Genomic DNA, 12,653 nt, shown 5'->3' on the forward strand with positions numbered 1-12,653 from the left:
CTGAGTGGACTTGTAGGCTCTAAAGTTTTACATTGTTTTGTTTTTTTGAGTGCAGTTATGTAACAGAAATAAATCTACATATGTAAGTTGCGCTTTCACAATAAAGAGATTGCACTACAGTACTTGTGTGAGGGGAATTGAAAAATACTATTTCTTTTGTTTATCATTTTTACAGTGCAAATATTTGTAATCAAAAATAGTAATATTAAGTGAGCACTGTACACTTTGTATTCTGTGTTGTAATCGCAATCAATTTATTTGAAAATGTAGAAAAACATCCAAAAATATTTAATAAATTTCAATTGTTAATGTATTGTTTAACAGTGTGATTAAAAGTGCGATTAATCACGATTAATTATTTTAATCACGATTAATTTTTTTAGTTAATCGTGTGAATTAACTGTGATTAATTGACAGCCTAATATATAATATGCTTTGATGGAAGGTAACGTTTGTTAATAATTACAGAGTATTTTGTGTTTAAATCTGCCCGTATCTTAGTTGACATCTGGGTGGGGTTTTCAAAAACATCTAAGTGAAATTCTCACACCTATGTATAAAGTTATATTGATGCTACAAATGGCACCATCTAAATATTTTGCTCTTTCATTTATACGTATTAATTATATCAGCTTATTGCCTCAAAGCCCCAGGCACCTTTGGGGCTCCACTCTGATAGACACCTGGTGTCTGGTGTCTATCAGAGTGGAGCCCCACAAGTGCCTGGGGCTTTGAGGCAACGGAAGTCCATCCTTCAAAGTGTCTGCAATCTTAGCAATAAATAAATAAATAAATGCAAAATACAAGCATATTGATCCAGGCTTATAGTTGGAAAAGTCCAGTGAAGTAAGTGTGTGTGTGTGTGAGAGAGAGAGAGAGAGAGAGAGAGAACATAAGGCTGTTAAAAACAGATGGGTTTATTTTTCAGCAAGCAGCAAGAACTCTGCATCTTCACCTTCTGTTTCTATTTATTTATTGGCATTTCCATGGCATTCAACGCCATAGCATAAAATAATCTCAGCAGACTCCTGAGTTAATCCTCATAACCACTTTGGAGTTAACAAAATATTGTTAACTCTAGTTGTACAAGTGGGGAAACTGAGGCACATCATCGTTAAAGGACTTAGCCACACACAGAGATAGTAATAGTGCAGAAGCAGAATCTATATCTCCTTACTTACTGTTCTGTGCCTTAACTTACACTTTCTTCTCTCTTCTGTCCTCCCCATGACTAAAACAAAGTGCCATTTACCCCTACCTGTGTCACCGTTGCCAGAGCTCAGTTAAAGAAAATGTTCAGATACCTTCAGAAAACCCTGCATTTATACTTCATGCCATCTGTTTGGGATTAGCTAGCATTGCACTAATGCATAGGGAATTTTTCACTTGGAATTAGACTGTGCTCTGTTGTTGGAGCAGGACCTTTTTGCTTGGAAGTGAAAATAGTACTCAGAGATAATGTTTTCCATTCCACCAATGTATGTAATTCCAGGCTGAAATGCTTCTTGCTTATGAAACCCCTGTCTCAATTGTAACTACAAATGGATGCAAGCTGCCTTAAAACTGTTTGTTCATTTTGAAAATTAGCTTGAACTTGTGCAACAAACCAACTCTCTTCCTGTGAACCCTCAGTCTTTGCAGAGTTTAAATTTGTTGGCCTAGAGGTATGAGTCATGCTCTGTGGGTATGAGGATCTGATTTAAATCTCAGAAAAGCCCTTGAAGAGATTGTAAAAATTAGCTGCACCTATACATTTGTAAGCAAGGGTCATCGTGTGGCTGAGAAACCAGAGTGGAATGCAGGGGAGTTGGGTTAAATTTCAGTGTCTGCTGTAGATTCCTGTGTGACTGTGGTCCATGAATAAATCACCTAACCTCTTTGGACTTCCATTTCCTCATCTGTCAAATGGGGATCACACTTCCTGGCTTGTGAGTGTGTTGTGAATATAAAATTCATTTCAATCGATGCTCAGATACCCCCATGATGGGGGCCATATTAGAACGTACAGAGAGACATTTTTAAAAAGCCAAATGTAATTGAAGAAAATCTTTCAGTGGGGCCCTCTGCAGTGCTGTCTATTGAGTCTGTAAATAGAGAATCAATAGTTGTGAGAGTTGTCAGTTGTCCCTCGGTGTCTTACTACGTTCACAACATTAACTCTGAACCCTATCAATGAACACTGAAATATCAACATTAACTCCTTTTCACTGCTAATAATTTTAGCAGAAACAGTCACCTGTTTGGGATTGTGGGAAGACCTTAAGTAGAGTGTCCTCTCATCTGGTTGAGAAGGCCATAATAAGATTTCCTTCAGTCAAGACTATTCTAGAAAAATTTTATGAGATGGGATTTTAAGAAGAGCCTATTGGGAGTTAGGGTCCATTGGGAGTTCATCACATGATTCTCTTACACTCCATTGAAATGTCAGCTGTGTTAACATTTATCATAATTTTGACTATGCAGCCTGACCCCTGCAGGAACCTGTTTCAGCTCAGGGCTTTATGACATGTTTTAAATATATTATCATAAATTTTGACATGACAGCTTTCTAGGTTTCTTTTCAGTAACATTGCTGATATTTAGAAAATACTTCATTTCATGGAGATAACATAAACTACAGAAATGCACCAAATCGTCCTTGATCAATGTTCCTACAACTCTTCCCTTGTCGTCTTTGACAATAAAGTTGCTGTTGTCAGTGGCTTGTAGGTTACACAGTCGGTATTGTTTGTAGGGCCAAACTGCCACGTCACATTTTTGTCATCAGAATACATATTGATTGTGCAAAACCCCATTTCCAAACAGTGTTAGGAATTTATATTTTAATTGATTGGATTGTAAGTATTTTGGAAATATTTTATTATTTGCCCTCGTCTACACTACAGGGTTAGGTCGAATTTAGCCGCGTTAGGTCGATTTTAAAATGACTGCTTCTACACAACCAACCCCGTTCTGTCAACCTTAAGGGCTCTTAAAATCGACTTCTGTACTTCTCCCCAGCGAAGGGAGTAGCGCTAAAATCGACTTTGCTGGGTCGAATTTGGGGTTGTTCAGAGGCAATTCGACGGTATTGGCTTCCGGGAGCTATCCCAGAGTGCTCCAATGTGACTGCTCTGAACCGCACTTTGAACTCCGATGCACTAGCCAGGTACACAGGAAAAGCCCTGGGAACTGTTGAATTTCATTTCCTGTTTGGTCAGCATGGTGAGCTTAGCAGCACAGGTGACCATGCAGTCCCCTCAGAATCGCAAACGAGCTCCAGCATGGACCAAAAGGGAGACACTGGATCTGATTGCTGTATGGGGAGAAGAATCTGTGCAGACCGAACTCCAATCAAAAAGAAGAAATACTAATATATGTGCCAAAATCACACAGGGCATGGTGGAGAGAGGCTACACCAGGGACACAGCAGTGCCGCATGAAAGTTAAGGAGCTCAGGCAAGCCTACCAGAAGACAAAGAAGGCAAACGGTCGCTCCGGGTCAGAGCCCCATACATGCCACTTCTCTGATCAGCTGCATGGCATTCTAGGAGGGGACCTGACCACTACCCCACCACTGTCTGTGGACACCTGCAAGGGGGGAGTCTTATGCAACAGGAAGGAGGATTTTGTGGATGAGGAAGAGGAGGAGGAGGAGGAGGAAGAGAATGTGCAGCAGGCAAGCGAAGAATCCGTTCTTCCCGGCAGCCAGGATCTTTTCATCACCCTGGAGCCAATACCCTCCCAAGGTAGGATCCCTGACCCTGAAGCTGGAGAAGGCACCTCTGGTGAGTGCACATTTATAACTACAGTACAGGGTTTAAAAGCAATAGTGTTTTTAATGTTTGATTTGCCCTGAAGACTTGGGATGCATTTGCGGCCAGTACAGCTACTGGAAAAGTCTGCTAACGTGTCTGGGGATGAAGCAGGAATCCTGCAGGGACATCTCCATGAAGCTCTCCTGGAGGTACTCTGAAAGCTTTTGCAGAAGGTTTCTAGGGAGGGCTGCTTTATTTCGTCCTCCACAGTAGGACACTTACCACGCCAAAGCCAGTAGCAAGTAGTCTGGAATCATTGCAGCACAAAGCATGGCAGCGAATGGCCTATGACCACTATGACCTGCACATTTCCCAGAGTCACTGCCCTTGATAACAGAAACGTCAGTGATTGCATATGGCTACTTGGATCACAGCAGTCCCCACAGTAGATCTGCACACTCCAAATTGATTCCCGACTGAGGGGTAGTAGTCAGGTGTTGCAAGCTTCCACAGGGCTATTGCCACTCGCTTCTCAACTGTCAGGGCAGCTCTCATCTCGGTATTCCTGCGCTTCAGGGCAGGGGAAAGCAACTCACAAAGTTCAAGGAAAGTGGCAGCCACTGTGAACCATCCTATACCTGCAACACTATGCGGTCCCACCAATCTGTGCTTTTTTGCTGGGCCCAGAATTGGTGTTCCACTGTATCAGCCCCACTGCCACCATGATGTCCCAGTTGCCACAGAATGTCTTTCAAGAATGTCTGTGTCCAGGTCCTCTTCACAGTTGTCCTCGTGCTGGAGTCTCTTAGCCAGGTTCTGCACATGCTGCAGGATAATGCGCGAGATGTTTACAATGTTCGCAACAGCATCGGTGAGCTGAGTGGGCTCCATGCTTGCCATGCTATGGCGTCTGCATGGGTAACCCAGGAAAACAGGCGCGAAACGATTGTCTGCTGTTGCTTTTGCAGAGGGAGGGAAGGAGGGGAGATGGACGACATGTACCCAAAACCACCTGCAACAATGTTTTGCCCCATCAGGCATTGGAAGCTTAACCCAGAATTCCAATGGGGAGCGAGAGACTGCGGGAACTGTGGGATAGCTACCCACGGTGCACCACTCCGTGAGTCAATGCTAGCCATGGTATTGAGGACGCAGTCCACCGATTTAATGCGCTTAGTGGGGACATACACAATCGACTGTATACAATCGATTTCTAAGATCGACTTCTATAAAATTCAGCCTAATTTCGTAGTGTAGACTACCCTTCGTGGAAGATATGCACCGGGGGCATCCCTAAGAATGTGTAGGTGTTGAATGTTATAATGTGTCTAGTGAGTTTGTGATTCTGGATCGTTAGCCCAGTAAGAAGCTGGAGATTAAGCCTCTTAAAGTAGCATTTTCCGTGAGGTTTCAGTGGTTGAGTTAGACCTGAGTCCCTCATTCTGCTGATGAGTACAGACTGTGACTGATTTGAATGAACACTAGGTAAAATTTTAATAAGTGATTTAGGCTCCTAAATCCCATTGACTTTGAATGGGATTTAGATGCTTTTGAAATGTTGGCCTGCTAACTGTATTGTACTTGCATGAAACAAATGTCCCCCATTTACTTCTAGCAGTAATATTCTAAAAACACATGTTTTAACAAATGCAAACATTTTAAGTACCAGTAATACAAGGAGTGTGATTCTTCAGGAAGTTATTGATTCATGTTATCTGTAATACTAATTAGATGCAATGCTCAAGACGTAAACCCGAACAGAAATCGAGGAAAAATCATGAACCTTTCCTGAAATGTCTTGTCCAAGGGGTTCCATGACATGTAAGACATTCCAGTTTGCACTCTGTTGGAAATTGCTTTTATTTTTTTACATCAATGATTCACAAACTATCTGGCTGTCCTTGCAGCTCTTCTATTACTGTTGTCTTCACTGAACCCCTGTCCTGTTCCTTTGGTTTATTGTTGCATTTCTTTGTTGCATCATGCTTGAAATTAGGTGATTAGCCCCTAAGACAAGGGCTGTCTCTTGCTCTGTGTTTTTATGTAACCTGTAAGTTCTGATCCTGATTTACAACCTCTGGACCCTACTGTAATTCGAACAATAAGTGAGAGCCAGGGAAATGTATCTGCTTTGGTCATGGGGTGGGCGGGGAGCGGAAGGAGGGGGGGAAGAGGGGAGAGTACAAAGGGTTACAAATACCTTACAAATGAACTGAAAGCCATTTTTTGGACCCTGATAACATTTTATTTTATGTCAACAATGCAAAGGGCACAGGGATAGGATAAAGTGAAACGGTAAGGTGAGTCAGCACACTTCTAAATCTTTATAGCCTTTTTGTGTGTAAATGTCTTTGCAGGCCATCTATATATCAAACTAAAATAGATTAATGTGCTTCCGGCTGCTTCCCATCCTCCCCTGCTTTACAAGGCAGTGGGGAAACACAGTTACTTTGGGCTTTGCTTGTTATTGATATAAGCGAAATGCCAAGGGTTTCCTCTTTGTCACCTGACGAGTGGATTCAAATGTATATAACCTGGTAAAAGGCTTGCTTCTTTGTAAAAGTTTGTACTGTATGGGTACAACAGCCCATATCACCTCTGATTTGTTCAGTTGTCAAATTGGAATTTTAAATCACCTCCGTTTTACTTCTGCTTTAGTGTTTGTTGGAGACATCTTAGGTCTCTATTGCCATTGGGGATGCTCAGCCCTTGAGAGCAAAGAAAATAAATAAAGAGACCTTTTGAGTTTCAGTTGTAACACTGGGGTCTCTTCTTGACTTCCTCAGCAAAAGCTTGTTCAGCAAATCACTAGGAAAAAAATTGGGAAACCCTATGGCTTTGGCACTGTTGTCCCAATCCCTGCCAAATGTTGAGCCCACTTACATCAGGGCTGACATTAGCCAATGACTCTAAGGCTGTGTCTACACTACAGCCTATGTCGTCAAAACTTATGTCGCTCAGGGGTGTGAATATTCCACTTCCCCTCCAGCAACATACGTTACACTGTCATAAGCGTTCATGTGCACAGCATTGTGTCAGCGGGAGAGCTTCTCCGGCCAACATAGCTTATGCTGCTCACGGAGACAGGTTTTTTATGCCAACGGGAGAGGTCTTGCCTTTCAGCATAGAGTATCTGCAGCAGCGCCGCTGTATCGGTACAGTGGTGCTGCTGCAGTGTTGTACGTATAGATGTACCCCAAGGAACCATCTGTGTCCAAATAATCTGAAAAAAGCATTTATTTCAACAGGGCGTTGGTGCCCTTGAGAATGTGGTGTGAAAAGTTCAAGCCTTGCTAAAGGGAACATGAGGATCTTTTCTCTTCCACCTTACCCTCTTGACACCTCAAGTAATTAAACCAAGAAAGGTTTTTCCCTGATGTCTTCATTCTGAAGAGGCTGCTTTAAATTTATACTAGATAGTTTCAATAAGGAACTAATGGGAATGGAATTGTTGTATTGACAGCAAGAATGTGACTCTTTTAACTGTCATCTAAGGATTCGCTCCATAATTCATGGGAAGGGATGTGTAGGAGTCTGATCAGGGTGTGAGATGGGTTTCTTTTGTCTAGTTTGAAAAACTCCAGTTTGAATAAGCTTTTGGTCTTGGCGATATGTTTTCTGGAACTGTTACATTGCTACAGCCTATAGTATGGATGCAATTATACCAGTATAGTTTATGCCCCCAGATTCCCAGTTATAACAGTATAGCTATATTGGAGTAAGCACTTTTATTTTGGTATATGTGTGCCCACACTGGGGGAGTTGTACTGCTACATTGGTATAATTAAGCAGTACAACTTCTGTGTGTAGAGGAGCCCTTGATCACATTCCTTCAAGTGGATGGGTGAGTGGGTGGAGGTGTGTCAAAGAGAGACTCAGTTCTTCAAAGTGCTGTTGTTTACTCTTCTGTTATTCATTGAAATATACATGAAAGTAAGAGAAAAGAGAAGCTTAAATCGTAGGTGATATTGTCAGTGGGTTTCTACTCCATGTACCAGCAGCTATAGCAGTTTTTTATGTATTAAATTAAAAAAATTAATGTTATTACCTTTAAAAATAATTAAACCAGGATCCTTTTGCACTGCCATATGAAACCAATTCAACAGGGGTTTCACTCAGGAGAAATATACAGGGTATAAGCATATACTGTAGCCTCAACAAGAAGGCATCTGATTGTAACTGGCCAAAACCAGTCAAATGCAATTTGGGAAGCTCTTCTTTCCCTTGTTTCCCTGACTAGTCCTGTCAGTAAGAGGTTTTTATTTTTTCTGGCTTTTGTATTCCTCATCACCACTCCCATGCCTTTAAATGAGGCTTTTCGTGTATGTGACATGGTCTCAGTCCTGTAATGCTGGGAAAATAAACTCCTGAGAGTTTTGGATTGTTTGTGTCATTAAAAACACAGAACTTGAGATTGGGGTAAGGAAAGGAAAAGACCTTTTTTACTTTCTTGCTATTCAAAGTGAGTAAGGACAAGACTGGCTAGTGTTCATGGGATTGGAATTCTTCATTTAAATATGGAGTATTTGCCTCTCCATCATTGGTCTGAATCCAACCCAGGTGGTAGGGACAGACAGTTACCATTGAACTGCAGTGTGGTCTCAATCTAGTCCCAGTGGATAGATATGTCTTATCAATGTGACACCCTTTTGCGGAGTTTTGGCAAGAAGACCAAGAATTTGACTGGTTGGGAGAATCAGGTCAGTTCTGCACTTCAAACATTTCCCAGTATAGCTCGTCACTCATGGGTGTGATTAGTTTGTGTCCTCTGACCAACACAGCTGTGTAGTGTAGATGCAGCTGTACCAAAAAAACGGCACTTTTGTTGGAATAGCTTATTTCACTGGGGGTGGGGGTGCATGGAATAAGCTATATCGACAAAAGTTTTTGCTGGTATAATATACTGGCATAGCTCTACCAGCAAAACGCTCCTAGCATAGACCTGGCCTCACTTATCTTTTCCCTACTGATGGTTCCTCCTGGTCTGGGCTGAGTTCTGCTGAATAAGGCTTGCACTTCCACTGCCTCTGCAGTACCTGTTCTGTGGTATCAACAGATTTCAGTCTCCTAGGCTGCAAATCCAGCGCTTTTCATATGCCTAAAAAAATTCCCTTCAAGTTACCAAGTAAAAGGAAAGAAAAAAGAGCTGTGTGTTTCCAATAGAAATTCCACTTCTTCTATGAGTGGAGGTAGGCCAGGCCTTTGATTTTGGATCAGGGTTTAGGAGCAATCCCAGATTTTCTGCCTCCAAGCCTGTAGAGAATGCAGACTTTAATCTGTTTTATCAAATAAAAAAATGTCTTAGGCAGGAACCTAGGAATGCTTTTTAATTTTATGTTTTTTTCATATAGGTAAATTGTCAATATACATCAAATGAGACTAGCTAAATTGGAAATAGGGCAGCAAATCTGTGAGTCAACAGATGGCCTTTGGAAATTTTCTGTGGGAATTTCCCGATGCAGTTCATGAGAACTAGCTGATAGAAAATGTACGTAATATGATCCTGCACATAGCAGTCCTGCACGCCTTGGTGCATTAATATCTGATAATATGGGTGCCGGGAAATGACCCCTCTTTGATGACTTAATAGAAGCTGGAAAACTATGATCTTTACTGAAAAGGTCAAAATCTTGTACTAAATCAGAATTTCCTCCCCCTGGTAGATATTCCTCAGGGATCAGGAATGTCTTCTGAGCCCACGTCTTCAGCTTCTGAGCTGTCCCCCACTTCTCCAGGGTCTCCACGTTCTCTCCGCCTGCCCGAAAACCGCAGAACAAGAGATCGTTCTCCATCTCCAATGAGAGGTTACCTTATCCCCAGTCCCCTTCCAACTCGTCGGACCAGGACGTTTTCAGCGTGAGTATTGGGGAAGCAATGTGGGAGGAGGGAAGGACACCTATTGACATATGACCTCTTTTAATAGTGTTCTGTGAATTTGCACATAAAACAAGTTTAATAGAGTTATTCAAGGTATATACTAGTTTTCCTGGTATAACTCTGTCCTTGTTGGGTTTGGCTGGATGCTGTGTTTGTGGGTTGCTTGAAGCTGCCTTACAAAGTGTGTGTGTGGTTGTGGTTGTTTTTAATTAGTTAAGACCCTGATCCTCCAGTGCAGTCCTCCTTGTCCTGATCCTTCACCCTCCATGACCCAACCATTCAGTGCAGGCCCCTGAGGATTCTACCAAGACAAGGTGTATCCAGAGTGGCCTGGTGAAATAAATATTGCCAGAGTGTCTTCCCCAAAGAGGTCACAATCTGGTCACTTTTGACTGAACATGACATGGGCTGGTGATAAAGAGCAAATCTGCACAATAAGGCTGTGCTCCAAAGCCCACTGAAGGCAGTGGGAGTCTTTCCCTTGATTTCAATTAATTTTGGATCAGGCTGTAACTGGTCCAGTAAAGGATATTACATCACACAGCTTGTCTCTCTAACATTCTGGGACCAACACAAGTACAACTACCCTACATATATATAATATGAAGCTGTTTTCAGTCATTGGACCCCAATTCTGGAATGAGGTCTTTATGGGAGCAGGGGTCTGTCCAAGCAGACCTCACAGTAAAATGCTACATCACTAAGACCTCAGACTTTCAGTTTGTCTATATTTTAAGTGCTTCTGCAGCTAGTTGGCTTGGTATGTTTGTCAGCTGTGTTTTGCTGCTGTGTAACCCAGCTTCTCTTGACAGAAATTAACATTACTGATTCATAGCAGAATTAAGATTGAGGTTATTTATATTAGCAGTTGTGTTCAAAGTGAGTTTAAAAAAAACAACCACCACACCAGAAGAGGTGAACTTAACATGATGTTAATTACAAAGTACTTCAGTTTCTCTGAACTTTTATAATGGATCATTTATGGTTTTAAAAAAACCTCATGAAGTGCTTGCCCAGTTTGATGTCTGGGCTTGAGGTGACCTTAAAAACCATCTAGGGTTAGACTTTTCCTATGACTGAATTATAGGATTTAACTATCAGTCATTAATCTCCACTCCAACTCTTAAAGAGTATGGTGTTTGTTTTTTTGGTGGGTGTGGGGAGCTCCTGTGATTCTCTAATTACTGTTAATTGTCAGAATCTTGCTGAATTTGATAACCCTGAAAATTAAAATAGCTGTTAATTTTGATTGCCCCCTTTAAACAAAAGGAGCTCTAAGCCAGTTCAGAGTCCTAAGCTCTATGGAAAGAAAGACTGTGGTGGCAAACATTTTGTTGCACCAGTTAGATCCTTTAAATTCATTTCTGATGCGTGTGACCTGAAATTCTCCACTTTCAGTTGGTTCATTACAGATTTGAGGTCTTCTCGTATAACCACTGCTGGGAGGAGTGCTTTATTTCCCTGAATAGGCTTTTTTGAAGTCAGTGGATTACTCAGGGCAGTAAGTGTTATACCCAGTAATAAATATTTTTTATATTTTTAAAATATTTTTAAATATTTTTTATTTTTAAATATTTTTTATTTTATGATCGCAGGATCAGACCCTTAGTTCACTTTTGGAGGTAGAAAGGAAGTCATTCATGGACACTTTTTTCAATACTGTATGTGGTTATTTGAATTTTCTGTTCAGTTTTCTGGGGCTTGTGGGTTTAAATGAGTGATTCAGGAACAGAGCAGATTTTCTTTTAAGAGATTTTTCAATTCACTCATATCTAAATAAACCCTCTGTAAGTGACCTACATTGTGAAAATTAGGGCTTGTCTAAGTGGCAATACAAATGACTTACTGGGGGTTGTTAGCCAGCTCATAATGGCAGCCAGCCAGCAGCTCAGAAATGAGAGAGAATCGGCTACAGTGCAAGCAAGGGAGAGGTCAAAAGGGCTGTTGACAAACTGAAATGCTACATTCCCACCTCCCGCCAACTTTCGATTGGATTCCACATGGTGGCAGCAGCACAACAAACAAACAAACAAACAAACAAACAAACAGTACCACAAAATCAGGCACAAAGTGAAAGGGGGGAAGAAGAAGCTAATGCAGCCGTGAATTGACCATGTTTTATGTCCTGCTGCGATGTAATTTTAATGTTATCTATTCAGCCACATGAAAATGCCTTCGCTTCCTCAAGTCCCCCAGAATCCATGTTTTTCATTCTTGGCTATTCCACTATTTTTTGCACAAGGCCCGCCATTTTCTGCTACGACATTATTTATTTATCTCCACACTCTCTTTCTTACAGTCCTTTACTTAGCTGAATGCAGAAGTTTGGGCGCATCACTTAACCTCTCTGTGCCTTCGTGGGGAATATCTGTAAAGTAGGTAGAACACTTGCCTATGAAGGGCACCTGAGAAGTGATGGCTGGGGTGCAAACATTTTGGACAGTTTTTTTTTATTCTGTGTTTTTAAATAACCATTCTAGAGAGTCACAGGTGGAGAAGAAAAAGAAAGAGACTGTGTCGGTATAAAGATAAAACTGAATATTGGCCAGGCGATCATAACCATCACAGCAAAGGAAAAACCATTACAAATGGGGAGCACAGTCAGTGAAAATGTGGTGAACTTCATTACAACCTTGTGGATTGGTAAGGTATTTAGACAGGCAGTTTGGCTACGTGGGTATCCAAATAAGCATAGCTGAGAGGACAAAATGACTAAATCACAAAATTATCATGGGCATATTCATCCCTGGCACCTTAGAGACTAACAAATTTATTAGAGCATAAGCTTTCGTGAGCTACAGCTCACTTCATCGGATGCATTTAGCTCACGAAAGCTTATGCTCTAATAAATTTGTTAGTCTCTAAGGTGCCACAAGTACTCCTTTTCTTTTTGCGAATACAGACTAACACGGCTGCTACTCTGAAACATATTCATCCCTGTTCACTGAAGTAAATTTTTTCATGATCAGTACATCCCATGCTTTATCATGCCAATTGCCTATTCAGTGACAGCTATTGCAGGTCTGGTGACAATCAGGG

General features: G+C 41.4%; 1 protein-coding gene across 2 annotated transcripts in view; it reads left to right on the forward strand.

The window, feature by feature from the left end:
• CARHSP1 (calcium regulated heat stable protein 1) overlaps positions 1–12,653 on the forward strand; it is a 58,530-nt gene that overhangs the window by 29,159 nt on the left and 16,718 nt on the right. For both annotated transcript variants that reach the window (XM_038420046.2, XM_043494678.1), the window contains exon 2: positions 9,401–9,593. In XM_038420046.2, the coding sequence (XP_038275974.2) occupies positions 9,401–9,593 (193 nt within the window). The remainder of the gene's footprint in view (positions 1–9,400; positions 9,594–12,653) is intronic.

This window comes from Dermochelys coriacea, chromosome 10, assembly GCF_009764565.3.
Source record: "Dermochelys coriacea isolate rDerCor1 chromosome 10, rDerCor1.pri.v4, whole genome shotgun sequence".
Lineage (NCBI taxonomy): Eukaryota > Metazoa > Chordata > Testudines > Dermochelyidae > Dermochelys > Dermochelys coriacea.